Source organism: Perognathus longimembris, chromosome 15 (genome assembly GCF_023159225.1).
Source record: "Perognathus longimembris pacificus isolate PPM17 chromosome 15, ASM2315922v1, whole genome shotgun sequence".
In the NCBI taxonomy this organism is placed as follows: domain Eukaryota; kingdom Metazoa; phylum Chordata; class Mammalia; order Rodentia; family Heteromyidae; genus Perognathus; species Perognathus longimembris.
Window position 1 is genome coordinate 6,097,406 of NC_063175.1, and position 20,936 is coordinate 6,118,341.

Sequence of the window (20,936 nt, forward strand, 5' to 3'; positions counted from 1 at the left end):
AGGGGAATGTTTGATGCTCTTCGTCATGCATGCCTATAGACTGTATTAGATGGCTATCTCTGGACAGATACCCCAAGGAAGAGTTGTAAGCTGAGGAACAGGGCTGGGGAGGGGACTTAAGTCGTCCCTGAATCTCCTTTCTATCTTCTGATTTGGTACCATACCCTACTCCTCGACTACTTCCCACTCCACATCAGTAATGTATTGAAGATTCTGTGTGACAGAAAAGGTTAGGAACCCTACCAAGCAGGGATATAAATCACTAAGGCTATGACCACCTCCCATTCATCTCTCAAACTTGGCAGAAAGCTAAGTCGGAGAGAATTAGAATGGGATACAGTGACATGTGTGTGCACGCACATGTGCAATGGCGCTTGAGCCCAGGGCTTTGTAGTCTTGCTTGGCTTTTTCACACAAGACTGACACTATCACTTAAGCTACATCTCCACTTTTTTTTTATTTGTTACTTGAAAGATATAAGTCTCACAGATTTTTCTGTCCAGCCTGGCTTTGAACCATGATCCTCATATCTCAGCCTCTTGAATAGCTAGCATTATAGGGTTACAAGTGTGAGCTGGCCCCAATTTTAAGCTTGTTTTGACAAAAGAGCTTCTTAGGAGAAGATAAAAACACAGATTTACTCTCTGGTTTAGGGGTCTCCTCATACTTCCATGTGATATTACACCATCTGTTAGTGGTGTGGTGTTAAAATTTTAATACAGAGGAATACAGAGAAGAAAGAGAAAAGCAAAGCAAAGCAAAAAACGTGTTTGGATTCTAAGGTTTCCAAGGTGACAAGTCTTAGTCCTCAGGCTTCTTTGAGCAGGAACAATGTATTTTTCTCATGCCTCCCACTTTAAATTTTGTGAAACGAAACTTTGGATTCAAAATTTCCTTTTTATTCACTGCTATTTCAATTTCTCTCCAACTCATTAATTTTATAAGAATTTCCTGGCTTGAAATTTCATTACCTTTAAAAATTTCTTCTAATAATGGAGTATTTTAGAACAGATGTATAAACACGCAACACTGCGGTGGGTGCCATAAGCAGCCAGCCAGCTGAAAAATCCAATATTTTGGTTTTTTTAAATAGACACAATAAGCTTACTGTTGAAAAATACTTAAGGCACTAACAAACGAGTTAATTGTACCTCTTCATCTTTTCTTTTACCTAGTTACTTCTATTTTTCAATTTTATATTAGCTCTGTGGCTAGACTGCCCTATAAAATATTTTAAGAAGTCTAATCCTCACTTATTAGGAGGCTGCAGCTTGTGATTACTAAGAAAAGCCACATACAATTCAAGTCACAAGGTAGCTTTTGCATTGACTTATGTCCAGCCCTGTGGTACTGCTTTACTGCAGGCCAAAAAACCATGAACCAGTGGACTAGGATTAAAATTAAAAATCCTGAGGAAAAAAATCATCTTTCTTTACAACACTGATGACTTGAGGTACTTGGTCACAATGATAGAAAGCTAACCCAATAAGGAAAGGAAACTGTTTGCTAAGATTAAAGTTTGCAATCAGAATGAATCTTCTATCTGTGAAATAGTAGAGAAAGAAAATGAAATCCATGTCAGTTTTGTCACTGTAACTCTCATTGCAAATTTTAAGTTTACCATAATTAGTTTGAGACAAAAATGCCTAATATTTGTGGGCAGAAGGCATGAACAGAAAACATTTTGATTGATGGCAATTGTTATACCAGAGATCTACAAGCCAATATAAGGAATCCCTTGAAATAAGTAACACCATACCATTCACTGTAAGTAAGGAACCCTTACACGGGCCCAGAAATAGGTTTGGGCTGAGAAACACAGAAAACAAGTGGAGAGGCTTTATATGCCAAGGAAAAAGTTACTGTCACATTTCTGGCAGAGTTGAAGAAATTGACCAAGGAGAAAAGTTAAGTCTGATTAAAATGAAATTGGGCTCTTCTGGAAGAATTCGCTCAACAGAATCCACTCTCTCTCATAAAAGTATAAAAGAGGCACTAGGCCACAAAACATGCAAAGTATGTAAAGGTAACCCTGCTGTATATCACCTTTTTCTGGTGGTTAATTGGAGATAAGAGTCTCATGTACTTTCCAGTCCAGGCTGGCTTTAAATTGTGCTCCTCAGATCTCCACCTCCTGAGTAGCTAAGATTACATACAGGCTTGAGCCACCAATACTGACTTTGTCATTTTGATAACTTCTATCTTTCTTCTTGGTGGAGATTCTTACCTTTGGTACTTACTCAGAAAAATTCCCTGAGGAGACCTTATCCTACAGAGAAATTCATTATAACAGTACATGTAAGTGATTATAATGAAAATTTTTGAAATCTAGAAGGATAGGGAGAAAGAACTAAATCAAATAGAGTACAGATATGTGTAAGACTTTATTTAGAAGAGATACTAGATGGCTATTAATGGATCTGAGAAATTCAAGATTAATAACAGTGATTTTTTGCATGGATACATTTTAGAATGTACTTAAATCCACTTACCCTAAGTTATTACTTCACTGTGCAATAATTTCACAAAGGTCTCCAACAACCTAGTATAGATATTTACCATTCCCAGCCTCTGCCCTCCTCCCTCCCTGCCCACCTTGGTGCTTACATCCTGAATCTTTACACAGTGCCATGGTGGCTTGAATAATGCCAGTGCTTAAGCTCACAGAGATGAACTTCACCTGAATAAGATAGAAGGAATTTATCATTATTACTACTGTTATTACTATCCATATTATTACTGACACCTAATACTTGGTTATTTTATTGTTCTTCACATCTCTCTGATCTAACTGTGTAGTGATCGAATGTAGTTGATAACCACTTGCATTTTCTTAAATATTTATATGTGTTACGAATATTCATACCTCTTTCCTTATTTTCAAAAATGTTTCAGATCACTATGTTACAGAAAACCAGGAGGTATTTCTTTCTACCTTTCTGTGTTTGTTCTTTCTACCTGTCTGTCTTTCTACCTGTCTATATTAGTGGACACACCTTGTTTGACTCAATATTTCAGACATTGTGAAGACCCCTGTAATATATGGATTTCTTTGCTGTAGCTTTCATTTCCTTAAAAAAAAGGTATAATAGAGGCACTGGGGCTCAAAGCGTGCAAGGATAGATGACTTCTGGTTGTGTGTGGCAAAGCTGCGGCCAAATGGGAAAGTCCAGGAGAGAGGGGAGCCACACACTTTCCAAACCTCAACAACTGGATCCACAGTCAAATAACTTCCATGACAGCACACTTCCAGAATTGTTCTAGTTCAGTATTAGTTACTGTTGTTAATCTCTTACCATCCCTTAATTAAAAGCTAAGTATCATCCTAAGACTGCCTGGAAAGGAATAGAGCACTGCAGGCTGTGCCAGCAGGAGGGTCAGTTCCACTCCTTCCCGCGCTGCTACACTGCCTGATGCTGATTCATGGCTCTGGACTGCAGGCTCTCAGGAGAGGAGACTCAGGCAGCATAACATTACGAGTCACATCATTCCTATAAAAGCTAAACCTGTTTTTCCCCGAATTCCTTGATTTAATAAAAATAAAATAACCCAAAACAATAAAACTGGCAGTCTTCCAAGAACGTGAATGTGTCCCAACAAAGAGTCAGCAGCTACCGAAAGCATAGATGGGTACCCCACCAAGTGCCAGGTGTTCCCATGCACAAACTCATGTGCGCATGCGCATGCACACACACCTTCACACACATACATATCCCATCCGCACAGCCACAGAAAAGACCCAATTCTGAGGTCTGGATCAGACAGGAACCTGCCCAGGGCAGTCCATTCAGCCTGGTAAATCAGGAGTGGGTACCCAGGACACAGCAGGTGTGGATCCACCAGGATGGTCCGGCAAGCCATCGGGACTTTCTGGACTGCGCCCATCACACTTGCCATGCCCATCGTCAGTAAGTAGTTTCTGATAAGAGCTCCCCTGGGATTGTCACTAGCTTTTTCAACTTACGGGTCTTCTTATTTTTATTTGGGCCAGTTCTGGGGCTTGAACTCAGGGCGTGGGCAAGGTCCTTGAGCTTTATTGTTTGAGGCTAGTGCTCTCAGACCTCAGTCTCCTGAGTAGTTAGGATTACAGACGTGAGCCTGGCAATCGCATTTCATTTCAAGAAATTCCATCAAATCAATGCCTACTGCTATCAAAACATAAAGTGTGCATACAGATTGCAGATTTGCTATTTGGTTATCATCTACATATTGCTCACTGGTAGTCTTGTGGGCTGCTACTAAGAAATGAAAGCTTTGGTTTTTCATGTTTCCTTTTTCTTTCTCTATGGGCAAGTACATGGGTCTGAAATGAACTCTGGTGACAGGGAGACAAAGCCAGAAAAAAAAGTTTTTCTCCTAGCATGTGATCTGCTCCTAACTGGGGTTGGATGAGGATAATTTTGTGACAGAATGTGTATGGATTTGCTTTTTCATTCTTAGATATTTTAATATGTCACCTACCAAAGACACATGGCCACATGATATCAACTTGTTAGTAAGGCTGCTTTACTTCTGCCTCTGGTCTCTATGGTAAGCCCATTTGAAAGGTGGAGGTGGCAGCTGCCGTCAGAATTGCACAAGGCTATGGGACCCCATGCTGCTGATCTATGGACTCCTGAGCTGTCTTCTGGCCAGCTCTTTGTATTTAGCCCATGTTTAATCTCCAAAACTTGCTACTCCATAGAACACACTCAGCATTAGTCTAATTTGGCTGCCAGTTCAGAAGAATGCCTATAAACATCTTCCAGGGCCAGGAAGAATGAGTTGCCACTGAGGCCTTGACAATCTGTGTGAATATCTTCATTCCAAAGGCAAGCTGCATTTCCTTGATTGGACAACTTCAGTCCTCTCTGGAAACAATTAACACAAGAGTGGATTTCCTCTGTAGCTGTGGAGACCCTGGTGGTGCCCTGGGCAAAGCCCTTCTGGCGCTGGGGAATCTGAACGAGGCAGGGTCTATGAAAACTCTCCTCAGGGACACTGGGCCCTGCCACTGTGACTATCATATTTCCAGCCATGGCACTTACATTACATTAAAAATTCCTAGCATGGTAGGATGAGTGATAATAAGGGGTAGAACTAAGAATGGAAGTTGTGGTTACCAGGGCAGAGACTGCAGAAAACACTAGAGGGGTCTCCCATCAGTTCGCTACTGATTCATTAAACACTGATGGCACCTATTAGACCACTAAGCACTGCTCTTGATTACTGACAAGTTTCCTTCACAACGTCTTAATACCGTGCTATCCAATTATAAAATGTCTACTTTGAACTTTTTGAAAAGAAACCGGAGGCCATTCCAAAGGCTTACTAAGAACTCAGAGAAACACTTAATGGTTAAAAGAATTGTCTGTAAGTCAGTAGCATAAGGGTTTCCCTTTGATGGCATGGTTTAAAAATTATTGACATAAATAGGTCCTGAAATCATGCTCCCAGCTGAAAATTCCCATAAATTTTAACTATCACATGGATCAATACCATTTAAAATGTTGTTGCGTTAATAGCTCTGAAGCTTAGTGAGTCTGGGGAGTGTTTGTGAATCATAAAGCAATAACATAGGCTCAGAAAAAAACAGTATCAAATTAATTCCCTTTTATGGAAGTATGGCAGTTGATATATAGCTAACTTCTAATTAAGCAATATATTGGATTATAATAAATATGGGTCGGTGCCTCTTTGCCAGGTATTGGTCATAATAAACAATGAGATGTAACGGTAACTATGATTCCACACTTTTGTGGATAAATGAGTCCAGGTAAAAGATCAAACATCTTCAGATGGAACAAAGTTTCAGAATTCATACATGTTTATCCATCTAACCATCTGAGGAAAAGAAAGCTTTAGTTTCCATTTTTGCAAATGGTTGACTTTTTCTTACTTTCCAATAGTGGCAAATTTTCCACTATGGAACTCAGTGAGTAAATAGGCTAATGGACATAAAGAATTCTTGACACTGTTGGTTTTCAAGGAGAGAACAAATCAACAAAGTGGAAATGCACTGAGTTTGGCCCCAAATTGTGCTACGCAAAATTGCATGCTACAAATTTCCAAACTCCAGTGAATACTTGATGGTGCCATTTACAACTCAGGGAGTTCCAACAGGAACTTCTGTCAACCCACACTTCCATGCAAATGTAACATCTGAAAGAACAAGTCCAATTTATGAACATGTGATTGTTTATCAAGTTTCCCGTGGTGTGTGTGTGTGTGTGTGTGTGTGTGTGTGTGTGTGTGTGTGTGTGATGTGTATACCTGGGTGTGGGTCCTGGAGCTTGCAATCAGGGGCCTGGACACTGTTCCAGACCTTTTTGCTCATGGCTAGCACACTACTCTTTGACCCACAGTTCCACTTCAGGCTTTTTGAGGGTAATTGGATGGGCTTTTCTGGGAGGGGCTGGCTTTGAACCATAGTCCTCAGATCTCAGCCATCTAAGTAGCTAGGATTTTGGCATGAGTTACCAGTGCCTGGCTTGAGTTTTCCTATTTTTAAATGGTACAAGAGGTGTCGTATATATCTCCAGTTAGAGTTGGCCCTTTTAAATATACTGTACTAAGATAGTAAGACAGCTTGAAATCTATTTCTAGTATTAGTAAAGCATCTGTTTGCATAGCTGAAAGATAAATTTGATAAGGCAATACTTTAGGGAGAAAAAAGGCAGGGGAGGTGGTTCCAGAAATGGCACAAAATTCACTCAGTACTGCCTTCCCACTGTAGCACTGGCACATGGGGAGCTTCAGAGAATTCAAAAAATAAGCAAACATTCCTTCCTGTGACAAGTTCATGGCCTAGTTGGCACATAAAGGGCATGCTCAATAAAGGCAGATGAAATAAGCATTATGTTAAAAGTGACTGAGAAGTCACAGTATGCAAAGGTCCACACAAAGTCCAAATAACTTAGATTCCTTTCTGTGTTCCAAACATGCTTTGCCTGTTGTGACCAGGTTCTGGCAAACACATTGCATCTTCCATTGTTGTTCTTCAAGTCCCTCTGCTACTCTTCCTGTATATGCTTACTCCTTCTCAGGGCTGAAATCTTCTCCATTAAAGACTCTACCATCCTTCTTTACAGAGTCATGGATCCCAGGGTGCAGAGAGATGGATGGAGACACGTGACTCAGCCTGCTTCTTCATGATGCTATTTTGGCCAATAGATTGTCTCATACAACACTGCTATCTCATCCCAAAGTGCCTTCCGGCATCGGAAGACAGTGCCAATTAGTGAGTAGCCCAGGCAGTGTAAGATCCAGGCTCAGACCCCAGTTCCATCACCTTTAGGGTGTGACCAAAGACATGTGATTCGATCTCTGTGCTTTTCACTGTAGGAGCTGGACATTCATGACATACAGGGACAGGGACTGGAACCCCCTAGCCTTCCTTACTGCTCTGGCCTCGACCTCTCTCCTGAGTCTGATTCACTTTTCTTGACCCTTGGAATCTCAAATAAAGCCCAAACGCAGAGGTGTGACTCAAGTGGTAGAGCACACCTTGAGCATAAAAGCTCAGTGCCCAGGCCCTGAGTTAAAGCCCCAGGATGAGCATATAAAATCAAAACAAAATAGAATAAATAATCACTTGATTCCACTGCTAAGAACTGCTGATCACTGTGTTTTATTTTTTTTAATTAAATTTTATTGACAAGGTATAGTGCAAAGGGGGTACAGTTACATAATAAGGTAGTGAGTACATTTCTTGTGATATCTTACACCCTCGTTTTTCTTTGCCTTCCCTAGATCAGGTAGGCATATATACAATATCCAGTGTTCCAAAATCATATACAGTAACCATGTAGGGTACGCCAAAAGAAATTCACCTAGAACATTAAATGTAACATCAACAATAGAATCCTGTGTCCTTCTCTTGGAGTTATTTTTGCTTATCCTCATCTTATATAATCATGTGTACATAGCTGTTGAGCTATTGTGATCCACTGCTAGGTCTATTCTAGACCTTTTTATGTTTGTTTAGTAGCTGTTTGGTTTTAGATACATAATGTAAAGTTGCTGACCAAAACATGTAAAAGTATCATTTGAAAAGAAGTTTGTTATTTTGCAGACCTGGTCTCTACTGTCCTCCCGCACCCCACCCAACTGTCACATATCAAGGAGACCATGCGCCTTTGTTCTCTGTGTTCTAGGCTTGTCTCGCTCAACATTATTTGTTCAAGCTCTGACCATTTCCCTGCGAATACCAATATTTTATCATTTCTAATCGCTATGTAGCATTCCATTGTGTACAGGTACCACACTTTTTGGATCCATCCATCTGTAGTGGGGCATCTGGGTTGTTTCCATATTTTGGCTATTGTAAATTGTGTAGCGATAAACATGGAAGTGCAGATGTCTTTATAATATCCTGAGACTTGCTGTTCAGGATAGATACCTAGGGATCACTGTGTTTTAAATCATTACAGAATGAAAGCTAGGGAGCTGGGGATATTGCCTAGTGGTAGAGTGCTTGCCTCGTATACATGAAGCCCTGGGTTCAATTCCCCAGCACCACATATATAGAAAACGGCCAGAAGTGGCACTGTGGCTCAAGTGGCAGAGTGCTAGCCTTGAGCAAAAAGAAGCTAGGGACAGTGCTCAGGCCCTGAGTTCAAGGCCCAGGACTGGCAAAAAAGAAAACAAAAAACACACACAACAAAAAACAGAATGAACACTAGGCACAAGTGTATGAATAATAGTCCATCATTACTGGGGATTTGTTTTTGTTTTTTTTTAACATCATGTTTCTGAAGACAAAGGCAAAAAGAATAAAAATATCTACATATAGAAAAATTTCAGAATTTCCTCCCTTCAGATTTAAGCTTCTTTAAAATCTTGTTACTTAACTTATGTATTTTCTTATGGTTGTATTGTAATCTGATTTCCCTACGTATCAAAACCACTGTGGGCTTGGCAGTCAAGCTTTGGCAAAAAGTTAGTATGTCAACTAAAATTGTTCCAAAGAGAAAAATCAGAGGAAAAGCATAACACATAGTAAACGAAGGAGAGCCCTGTAAATAACAGAAGAAACAGTTGTCTAAGCTAATAAATAAAATCCATGGCATAAATGATACAGGATGTACCCCCACAAGGCAAGGGTAACCATGGCAACAGGAGGAGTTGCAGTGAATTGAGACTGACTCATCCAAACACCTGATAGGCTAACATTTCAGGTATATTTCATCCACTGGTTTTTCTGTGGTAGGGAAACAGGTTATGCCCCTTATTTGGTAAAATTATTCATTTTTATAATAGCTATTCCTTTTGTGTTTTAAAGAGATGAAGATTTCTTGTGGCTCCTAACTAATAATATAGAATAAGGTCAGTATACCTGAATCCAAATTTCCTGGAATCAGTCATAACTCATTTCCTGCTTCTCAGTAACAAATTTCTGTTCCATTATTTAACAAGATGACTGTTTCACAACACCGGCAAGTATCACTTACAGGTATTCAAGATAATACATCATGACTCTCTCACTCATCATCTTAGACACCAGCTGATTGGCACGATGATTTGAAAATCCTATCTCTTAGCAGCTAAATGGAGTGTCAAACCACTGTGCTGTCTGGGTGGAAAAACCCAGGACAAGCTCTGACTGAAAACTTGTTAGGAAAGGAATCCCATTGCCTCAGTCCCCAAAGTGTTCCTGAATCCTAAACTTTGCCTTCTAGCTAAGCTTTTTTGGTTGGCTGGAGTTACTGAGGGTGGGACCCAGGGTGTCATGCTTGTAAAGCCAATGCTCTAGAACTTGAGCCACAGTACTTTCACTTGCTGTTTTTTCAGATAACATTTCCTGCTCATTTTGCCAAGGCCGGTATTGAGTCAAGATTCTCCTATCTCTACCTCCGGAGTGTGGTTGTTCCTGGTATCCTCAGAGTGGCCCACTATGCCTAGTCCCTCTGTTGCATCCTTCTGAACAAGCCTAAACCTATATTTATATTGTATGGCCTATAAATCCCAACTTTACAAAACCTTTTCTTAGAAAACAATCACATTATCCTTCTTATGGAGATTATATATCGGGAATGTTTATTTTTTTTAAGTGGGTCATAATACTGGCAGGCCCAGCTGTCTCTAATCCTAGCTACTTGGGTGGTAGAGGCAAATGGTCACACGCTTGAGGGCAGCCTAGGTAACGTTATCAAGATCCTGTCTCAAAAACAAAATTAAAACCAAAAGGGGTAGGGATGGATGTGGCTCAAATGGTAAAGTGCTTGACTGGCACATGCAGGGTCCACTATTACACACAGAACAAGAAAAAGTTCACAGTACCTGTGATCAAGGCAAAAATGTACCAAGCCATCAGCCTGCAGAAAGGATACAGAGCAGATTTCCTGTCTTTGATCTCAAGCACATATATTTGAAGGGAAAGATTCTTCGCAGCAGCCTGAAGACATTTCCCTTTCGTACTAAAATTGGACACGGAAGACAAGCCTGGTGAGAAATGATGGATACAGGGTAGGCTGCCAAAGGCTGTGCAAGAAGGTTATAAGTGTAATTAGAATCACAATCATCTTGCCTAAAATGAGAAGCCTAAAAATCTAAGCCCCCGAGAATCCATTGTGGACCCTGGAGAAAGTGTTCTGTATGGAAGTGGAACTTGAAGCTGTGATTCTGCTCCTGAAATCTGAAGCCCTCTATGTCTAGTGCTTGTGATCTCTACACTCATCCCCAGCTCTGGTCAGTAAACTAGTCCAGCATGGTTGGCTTGACCACAGCTGTCAGATCACTAGCCCACATCAAGTTCAGGGGACCAATTCCATACCCAGTCTGCAGGAACCCGGGATGGGAAAGCCACATTCTGACTGCATCAGACAGGTTCCAGCTCCTGGCATTATTTATGGAGTACTCCCAGGAAACTTGTGGTAGATGCCACATCACACCAGCCTGGGGACTGTGGGGTGGAGAGCTCCGAGAAGTCCGTCCCTCACTCGCTATCATTAAAAATAAATATCTGCTTATTAAACAGAGTTACATGTTTACTTCAACTTTCTCATTCTTGAACTTAAAAAAAAATTCAAACTATTTGCTTAACAATGCTTCGAATTCTTCAAAAATCCGTAAGCTATCACACATGCAGAAATAAGCAAATGATTTTTTTCTTTTATTTATTTCTGGACAGTGATAAAGAAAGAAGAAAAGGATAAAGGGAATATTCTCAAATGCTATTAAAGGAGAATTAAAACCCAAGCTAGAAAAAGGAGCTCAACATGCCCTAGAACGGAGCCTCGGCAGATCCAGACCCCTCCACTGGCTTCCAGAATCTTCCTCTCAAGAGCCTTGGCAGGTGCTGAGAAAGGGCAACCAGCAGACCCAAGAGTGCCTACACTGAGATCTAAGGGGGAAAAAAAAATCAATCCTGAACACCCATCCCATCTGCTTTCACCTCTACATCTCTAATCTCAGCTTGTCTCCAAGTTGAGATAAAGCTCTAGGGTATTATTTTGTTAAGCAAGGTTAGGCTGATAACCATCTTTTTTTTTTTCTTTTTAAATGAGAAACTTATCACATTCCACTTCTGCTTGTAAGCTCTGATTATTGATATTTAAATCAACAGGTACAGATAGCAGCAGAGTGCTGCAGAAGAATCACAGAGAATAGTGCTGTGTAAACACCTCACAAACCCAGCCCACAATTAAGGCCTCCCAGCACTAGGACTTCTTTTCCTTGTCCTGAGGCTTGAATTCCAGGTCTCCTCCTCGCAGGGCTTTTTTATTCATGGCTTATGCTGTACTACTTGAGCCTATTATGCCTCCACTTCTGGCTTTTTGTTGGCTAAGTGGAGATAAGAGTCAGCTAGACTTTCCTGCCTAGGCTGGCTTCTAACCACGTTCCTCAGATCTCAACCTTCTGAGTAGCTAGGATTACAGGTGTGAGCCACCAGCACCTGGATCACTATAGGCATTTCTAACACCCACATGTTCCCAGCTGAAATTGGGAATACTCATTATGCACTCGGGAAACATATGAGTTTCCTTTAACTGCCAGAATATGCTCTGGAGACAATGTGAATACCAAGTGGCCACAGGTGATCACCTCTGTCTCCTGCTCCCTCCAGCTAGTTCTACCCCATTCTGTGACCCACAAACCCCATGTCCTTGCTCATTAAATGGGTGCAAGGACAGCATGCTGGTGTGTTTCTATGAAGATACTAGGCCTCACGATCAGCTTAAAAGTACTCTCTTCATTTTTAGAGTCGTTTTAAGTTTATTAGAATAGTAAGCAGATAATGTGGAATTCCCTTATGTCTCCTCCAGCTTCAGCACATTTCTTGTAATTGATGAACTAAAACTGGTAGGTTATATTAGCAGCTAAAGATCATAGTTTACATTTGTGTCGCTCCATTGATTTTCACAAAGGCACACTGTTGTGTATCCAATATTATAGTGCATAGTTTCATACAAAGTTTTTCTTTCCTAAAAATGCCCTGTTCCATCTATTCACCCCTCCTGCCTCTTCCTGCCCTGACTTGAACTCTTCACCTGCGAGCTTTCTGCTGTTGCTGTCCTGTGGACTCATATGCAGGGAATTATATAGCAGGAGCTTCCCAGAATGCCTTTTTTTCTACTGAGAAACAGGCGATAAAATTCCCCTCCTGCTGTTTTGGTGCTCATTTCTTTCTACCACTGAGTGAACACCCCATAGTATGGCTATAACCATGCATTGTTTGTCTTTTCACCAGCCGAAGGGCATTTTGATGGCGTCTGCTCTGAACTTGCTGACTTAGCACTTACAGGGAGCATCTTAGGTCTTACCCCCCTCACACATCACACACACACACACACACACACACACACACACACACACACACACACACACACTTCCCAGAACAGAGCTTTCAAGTTTGTGACAGAACTTTCTGTGTGATTATATTTGAATTAATTGAAAGGAGATGGATTATTTTAAAGTGATGGTGAGAGAATCAGAAAACAACATTAAGCTGCTATTTTACCTTAATCCTTACATCAAATTCAATATCCTATAACAGAGATTTGAAAGTAAAAAATAGGACACCACAGATTGTTTTCAATGAGATGTGTAATCTTGATGTTAGAATAAACATGAAATCATGAAAGAAAAACTGAGAAATTAGATAGCATAGGATTTAGTTTTAGTTGAAAAGGAGAAGCACACAAATCTCCTAGTAAAGACAAAACAGAGGAGTTGAAATTCATAATATAATCCTGTTCTAAATAGAAGCAACAATGTGAGCAACAATAAAATATGCTAAGGATAGAGGACATAAAAGATGCAACACTTCTTAAGGAAAAATAAATGTATGATACTTCTTATTATTTATTCCTCAAGTTATTTTTTAAATAGGCAAAGTGAATGAAGAGCCATTATTGCAAAGACAGAATGGAATAACCACTCTCACAATTTAGTAGTGCAATAAACTAGAGATAGGTAATAATAATCCTAATTTTCACGGCTCATACTTTTTGGGAGAAGTGGCTAAGACAAAGTCTCATTACCTAGTCCAAACTAGTCTCGAACTCAGAATTCCTGCCTCCGCAGCCAATGTGCTGGGATTACAGGTGTGTACCATCATACATGGCTGTAAAAATGTACACATTGTTAACCTAATAACTTCACTTAGATACTATTCCTAAAGAAATGTAACCAAAAATGAGCACAGATAGCTGCCCCAGTATTTACTGTATCTTTCTTTCAAACAAAATAACGGAAATACTCATGAAAGAGCATTTCATTAAGTAAATATATTATGGTAGTAGCATCTGGTACATTTCCACATGATTACTAAACAATAAAGAGTAAGAAATCCACTTGCAGTTAGGATGCTGTAGCTTTAGTAGATCAATGCTCTACAGAATGACAAGAGAAACAGCCCATAGTTATGAAGTTATTATAGAAATACGCAATGTCCCCTCATGCCTCCTATACTGAATTTTTGGTCACTTGCTGTTGTCATGATTTGGGGGTTGCTGGGAACTTGGAAGGTCGGGCCTCGTTAAAGGAAATAGACCATTACGGGCAGGCCTTTGGAGGTCATAGCAGGTTCAGACATCTTTATGAGGTGACCAACCTGTGTTCCCACAGTGATTATCTGCCAAGTGCATGGACCAGGCAATCATGGGCCGAATCCTTAGAAGTGATGTTTGTGTTGGACATTCTGTTCCAGCATGGAGAAAACTATCCTGTAGTCCCACACAGGATTCAATACTGGTATTTAAAGTGTGAACCTCCAAAGGATTTATTAACAATATTCATCTCTTTCAATTGTTTTGATTTAAAAGACCCTTAGAATTAAAAAAAAATAGCATTGTTACCTATTTGAGATCAAAATAGTAAGTATTTAAAAGAAACCACCAGTTAGCTAAAAGTTCCACATTCCCAGAGATTCTCCAGCATGGTAGTGGCCCTGACAGTACCACCCTCTGCTGTACCAAGGGGCTGTGCATCCTGGGGCTCTGGACAGAGCCTGTGCTCTGGGGCTTAGATGAGCAGCTCCTTCAGAGTTCCTGCAAAGTCCACTTTCAGTCAGCCTCCCTCTCCCAGCTTGTAGCAAAGGAGCAGCTTCTTCTGTCCAGCCTCCTGGAAACATTCTTTGAACAAAAGGCAAAAGCTCAAGAGGACAGCAGCAGATGTTCAACCTAAACCTGGAGATGGGCATCTAGCACTAGGATTCTAGTCTCCATGTTCTCATGATATTTTACCTAACAAAACCTTAATTCTCTATAATTTTACCCTCAAAGTTAAGATTATGGAAGCAAGACACAGTGTTTATCTCATCTGGGGAAGGAAAGGGGAATAACAAAATGGGGAAACAAAGAACAAAGGGTGAACCAATGCAACAAGATACTCATAAGACACTATGTTGGAAATGAACTTTACAATTTGGGGGTGGGGGAGTCAGGGAGGAGGGAAAGTAGGAGAAAAACAAGGGAAGGGGTAACAATGTTCCACAGAAATTTACCTTCTACCTTACTTATGTAAGTGTAACCCTCTCCAACATCATTTTTACAATTAAATTAAATTACATTTAAAAAAAAGATTAGGGAAGCTAACTCTTTTATTTACTAATCATTTTTTAGTTAATCATGCTTCCCTCAACAAACCTATCATTAGAAAGCAATTTAAACTTTAACTTAACCAGACTTTTTTTCTTTTGATGCCAGTACTAGGGCTTGAACTCAGGACTTTGAAATACTACCACTTCAGCCAGACCTCCATTTTCAGCTTTTTGCTAATTAATTGGGGATGAGAGTCTCCCATATTTGTCTGACTTAGCTGACCATGATCACCGCCTCCTAAGCATCTAGGCTCCTAGTTCCCAAGTTTTCTTTTTATACATTACAAAGAAAAGGATCTTGAAGAACAGCAAGAATTCCACTTGAATATAAAAAGGGCAGCTTTTAAGGGAGTCTTCATTGTACTTGCCAGTCATATTTATGGCAAGTCAAAGGCTCCAGAACATCCACATGGTACTCAGTATCAGTAGCTCTCATTTGGAATCTTAAACTCTCAGGCAGCGAGGAGAGAGAGGGTTGCCCCTGGATGCCAGCCCTCATAGAAACCTCCTCCAGGCCCTATCTCAAAAACAATCACTAAAAACAAAAGGGCTGGAGGTGTGGCTCAAGTGGCAGAGCTCCAGGCTAGCAAGCTTGAGGTTGTGAGTTCAAACCCCAGTACTGCCAAGAGAAATTAATTAATTAAATATATGAATTAACCAAATAGACATTGCCAGAAGAAATTCTGAAAATATGTTCAAAGTAAGAAAGTCTGAATTTGGATGCCCATGTATATATGTGTGCATAGGATCTGAAAGAATCCAGAGGATGAGATCTTTTATCTCAAAGGAAACACGGAGAACACATTTTAGCTCTTATTTTCCTTAAAAAAACAAAAACAGAAACAAAGACTCCTAGTAAATGCAGAAGGCATTTTTTCAACTTATGCCTAGACTGAAAAACAACAAGAAAACTGAAAGATAAAGGAAATTGTTCTCAGATTTATGGGCACAGAAAAAGAAAAGGAAGTATGAAGTTGTCACGTGAGGTCACAGTGGTAACACGGATTTTTTTGTTTGAGCAAATGAGGTAGAACTATAATAGCAGGCAGTCTGATATGGGAAGAAGCACTTTGGTGCCAGGCTAGAAAACAGGTGCGAGAAGGTAAAGCCTGTAAATTCCCATGCAGTAGAGGGGACTCCTGACTGCCCTCTGGTGCCCTGTCCCCCTGCCCCCCCCTCAGGGGGGGGTGCATGAATATGCTCCCAGAACACCCGGAAAACACTGCTGGTTCTATTCCCCCAGATCTTGGCTGGGAGGAAATCACAACATTTAAATTAGCACAGAGAATGCAGGAAGAAATAATAGCATATGGGTATAAACTTTTCACAAGTAATGCTGAAAAGAACAAGTTAGAAGAAATCTCATCTTTCAACATTATGCAAATGCGCTTTGCTAGAGATATTTTCTATTTTGGTCAGGATGATCCTCATTACTACTTTTACTATGTGAACTACAAAATTGTGTATCTGTTTTAACAGGAACATATACATAATTACTCAGTGCAGAAAATTTCAAAAGTGTCAAAATATGAATTAAAACACTGACGCTTTTTTTTTTAAGCTTCTTCTGTGGTTCTAAAATATGCTGCTTATGGAATGAAGGCTTAGTTAAAATGGATGAGGACATTTGTATGGAGGAGTTTCGAAAATACCAGTTGTTTATTTAAAGCAAGCAAGCAGGTTCTAATACATAGAAATTCCTCTGATGAGAGAGAACTATGTAGCTGCACAATGAAAGCCAAGGAACTTGTTGTCCTCTATTTGATGACAAAAGCCTCTTCCTCTTTGTTATTGAGATAAAGTCCAGAGATCTCCCAGTTCCAGGATGAGCTTTGTGTCTACCTAAAGGAAAAGTTTAGTTTGCTCATAGACCTCACTCCCTTTTGCCCAGTGACTGCTCGACACTCGACACTCCTTTTCTCTTAAGAGAAGCGGTACAGGTATGTATTGGAGCTACGCGGCAACACAAGCCAACTGAGCTATCCACTGAACTTCTGTCCAGCTCAGCAGAAAACTCACCAATTTTCCTCTGTCATGATGTACTGAGAGATACAAACTTATGTAACTACTGCAGCTAAAGATGTAGGACACTATTTACAAATGACCAATGTTTTCATCTGGCCAGAGCCAAAAATTGGCCCTAAAATAATACAGCCAAGGGAAAACTTATTTGTTAGCTTGCCACCATAGTGACCCAGTCCCACATTCTATCCTTATTGAGCATTTACTGTGAAAAGACACAATTAAATGGAAACATGGGATTCTTTCCCCTACACTTATATTTCTTATCTATGAGGTAATGCCTTCCCCCACCCTCTTGCCAGACTTACTAGTGAAGTGCATCAGAATGAAAGACCCCTGGCTTCTTCCTTTGGTGGCCTCTGCAGAGACATGTACACATATAGCCTGACTTCAACAGCTCCAGATCTGTCCTATTTGAAGAGGGGCCACAGAGATGGCCACCTGGTATTTTTCTTTTTAAAAATGAGAAAATTCAGGACAGTAAAGTGATAGAATCTATTTATAAATGTAGGACCAGGACAGGGGACTCTTGCCTTCTAATCAGGTTCTTTTCCTCTACCTTCTTTCCCTACCAGAATAATAAAGCCAAACGGTCAAGCAGATAAGACATTTGGGATAACAAAAAACATATTCTTCATTTTTGCTAGGTTTTGTTTTTACCTCTGAAAAGATTGTCCAAGTCAACATCTTCTTTTCCTTTGATTTTCAAACATTTTGCCTGCTGTACAAGTCTGGGCAAAGAACAAAAATAAAATCTAGATTCATTATCGTGTGAGGCAGTAATAAATCATGATAACAGCATAAAGTTAAATAGAAATCATAGGGCAAATGATAGTGAATTTGTGAACACAGTCTTGTTCAAATTGTTTTTCAGTTTACTATTTTAAAAAGTATGCGTATTTTTCATAAACTTTTAAAACCTGAAACTTGTAAGTCTTATCCTGCACTCATTTTGTTGTAATAAGAAATCAGAAATGTTTCTCAGAATAATCTCTTCAGGTTCTGAGCAGGAACTCTCCAGGATGGTGGGTGCCCGAGTGGTAGGATGGGTAAATAATTGTTCCCGATTATTTTGGCACTTACTATTTTAATCAGAAGATTACAGACATTGTGCTCAAACAACTGGGTAAAGTAATTTAGTTACATTGCTGAATGTCAGAGAATTAATTAACTTTTCAAGGGTTGCAGTATGCAGTAGGGGCTAATTTTGTAACTCATCATGATACTTCATTGAAACTTCAGGCTCATACTCCATAATAACGATAGAACTTACTAAAATAAAACTTTTACTAAATAAACCATAATGCTGTGATTTGCATATGGATTTCCTTTCTGCAGAGAATGCCTTTCTCTCATTTTATCCTCAGTGATGAGCCTTTGAGTTGGTCAAGAAAATATGGTTTGAATTTGGTTGCAGATGAAGAAATGCAATCAATTGCCAACACCTTACGTAGTAACCCAAAGGTTCATACACGAATTGAGATCATTTTATGTATTTGTTGTTTAAGCACACATATCATGGCAGAAACACATTCTTGGATAATTATGTGTCAGTGACCTATCTATCCATTATGTATCCCTTAGTCATTACAACTGTATGAAAAGGAAGCACGTTTGTAGAAATCTCACCTTTGGATTGGACCTGTGTTGGTTCTGCCTGGTTGCAATGGAACACCCCCTCCCCCAGCAAGTAATCACTGTGGTACAGAAGAGACAGGATGCACAACACAGGGGCATTCGCATTCATGCCTAGGACCCAGCCAACTTCTAGGACTGTGGCCCAGAGCAGATGTTTAGACACTCAGAGTGTTAGCTTCTAACAGGAGCAACTGCTTTGCACAGTTCCAAGCAATTAGTGAAATAATCCATTTTTTAAAACTGTGTAAAAGAAATCCTTAGGCATTAAAATCTGTAGAATCTCTTTCGTTATTTCAATAACAATTTTCAATGTATTCTCTATGTATCTATATCATGAGAATTTCATTACAGCCTTGTACAAGAGAATGTGAACTACAGATCTGGTGTATACTTAGGTGGCGAGAATAGGGTCAGAATGGGGTATGGGAGACACACATCCTCTGTACTAGGTCCCATAGAGTGGCCCTTTTGTAAAAAAAAAAAAAAATGGGAAAATGATATTAAAGAACAGAGATCCTGTGGCTGTCCAAATCTAAAATATTTACTGTGTGACTCTTTACATTAAAAAGTTTTCTAACCTCTGTTCTAGACATAGGACAAGAGGTAAGTAAAGTTTAAAATGAACGTATTGTGTGATTGATTTTATTGTTGCTTTCCCACCAAATTGCCCAAGCAACCTCATAGATTCAGAACATATAATGGGACTGGGAAGGCAGGCATCAGGCCCTCACTCCCTTAATTCTCCAAGTCTAACCAATCAACATCTTTAAGGTTTTCCTGGCTGTAGGTTGCATTTTCTCATGGGAGAACCTTGTTCTGCTAGCTTTTACACAAATGGCTACAGAAAACAGGCATTTTTATAGAAAATGGCTATGATAAACAGGCAGTTTTTAGAAAGTGCTACAGGATACAGAGCAAGAGGGGATTTTTCTTACTGGTGGAGACACTGGGCAATGCTTCCAGGAGATGGTTTGGGGGGGGGGGACAAAGGGGATAAGAGTTAAGTGGGGAGAGGTTGGTACCTGTGGAACTGGGAACAGATCATCACAACTGTAATAGTTTTCTCTGTTTCCATGTATGACTGCAATAGCATTCCCTATTTCCATGTATGTTTCTCTGGATAAGTAAATTCATGCTCTTAACAAACAGCCCAATGACCAAGAACCCATGGGCATTAGTCATTCTCAAGGATCACCTACTTTTAGTTTGTAAATAAATAGTATTTAAGCTTTTAGAAATGTAACCGTATAATGCATCTTCAAATAAATGCATGCATCTGAAAATGCTCACTGAGGTATTATCTATAAGAATTAAAATACTGGAAAATACCTGTCAATAGGAGAAACAGCACTAATGAGTTAAGGTATGGAATACAATAAAAACAGGTGTCAAAAATAATGCACTAGTTCCATTTGTGTTGGCATGGTAGTATAACAATGTCATATCCTTAAATACAAGAAAACATGTTGCATACTAACAAAATAAAATCATGTGGATACTTTTAAAGGGGGAGTGTATGCAGAGGGAGACAGAAAAATAAGGAGGTGACAGTGCTAACACCAGCAACCTCAGTTTAAATCCTCAGAGCTGAGCCATGGAGAATAAGAAATTCTTATCTTTTTAAACCCCTATATTACCTAAATTATTTCCATGGACATTTTCTTAAAATTTTACAAGCCTCTTAAGTTATGCTGTTTGACAGAAAAAAGTCTGGTTATTATTAATGTTTTTAATTTTTAATCATCTCCATTTCCTAGTTTCCTTCTAATAAACAAGTATCACTTTAGTAATGAGGACAAAATCATGTTAGATGTCCCAACTTTACTATTTTAGTGAATGGAAAATACTTATTTTAGAGCCAGATAATGAAGATGAGAAATAAAAAGTGCCGCTAGTGCTCAGGCAGCAGAGTTTCTTCTTCTTCTTCTTCTTCTTTTTTTTTTTTTTCTGGGTGCAGGAACACTAATATTTCCTTTATGCGAGAGGAACCATGCAGATTTAGGACACAATGTTCTGCAGAATTTAATTACTAAGAGCCTGGGCCAAGGCAGGATTCCAGAAATCCAGAGATTCACAATAAATTATGTACTGTCTTATGAGGATCAGCTCAGGAAAAAAAAATATTTTTCAAGACCCTACAAAGGCACAGTTTGGTTATTTCCTAAGGTTTCGTCAGAACTTTGCATTTGCTTGAGAACCCAGGTCTACGATGAAGGGCTGACAAGCTAGCACAGGGACTGAAGTAAGCTGGGGC

At 39.7% G+C, this 20,936-nt stretch overlaps 1 protein-coding gene across 1 annotated transcript in view; it reads right to left on the reverse strand.

Annotated features, from left to right (window-relative positions):
* The window catches only part of L3mbtl4 (L3MBTL histone methyl-lysine binding protein 4), a 293,901-nt gene that overhangs the window by 68,533 nt on the left and 204,432 nt on the right, over positions 1–20,936 (reverse strand). Inside the window, exon 15 of the mRNA XM_048363591.1 lies at positions 17,705–17,775. Coding sequence (XP_048219548.1) covers positions 17,705–17,775 — 71 coding nt within the window. The remainder of the gene's footprint in view (positions 1–17,704; positions 17,776–20,936) is intronic.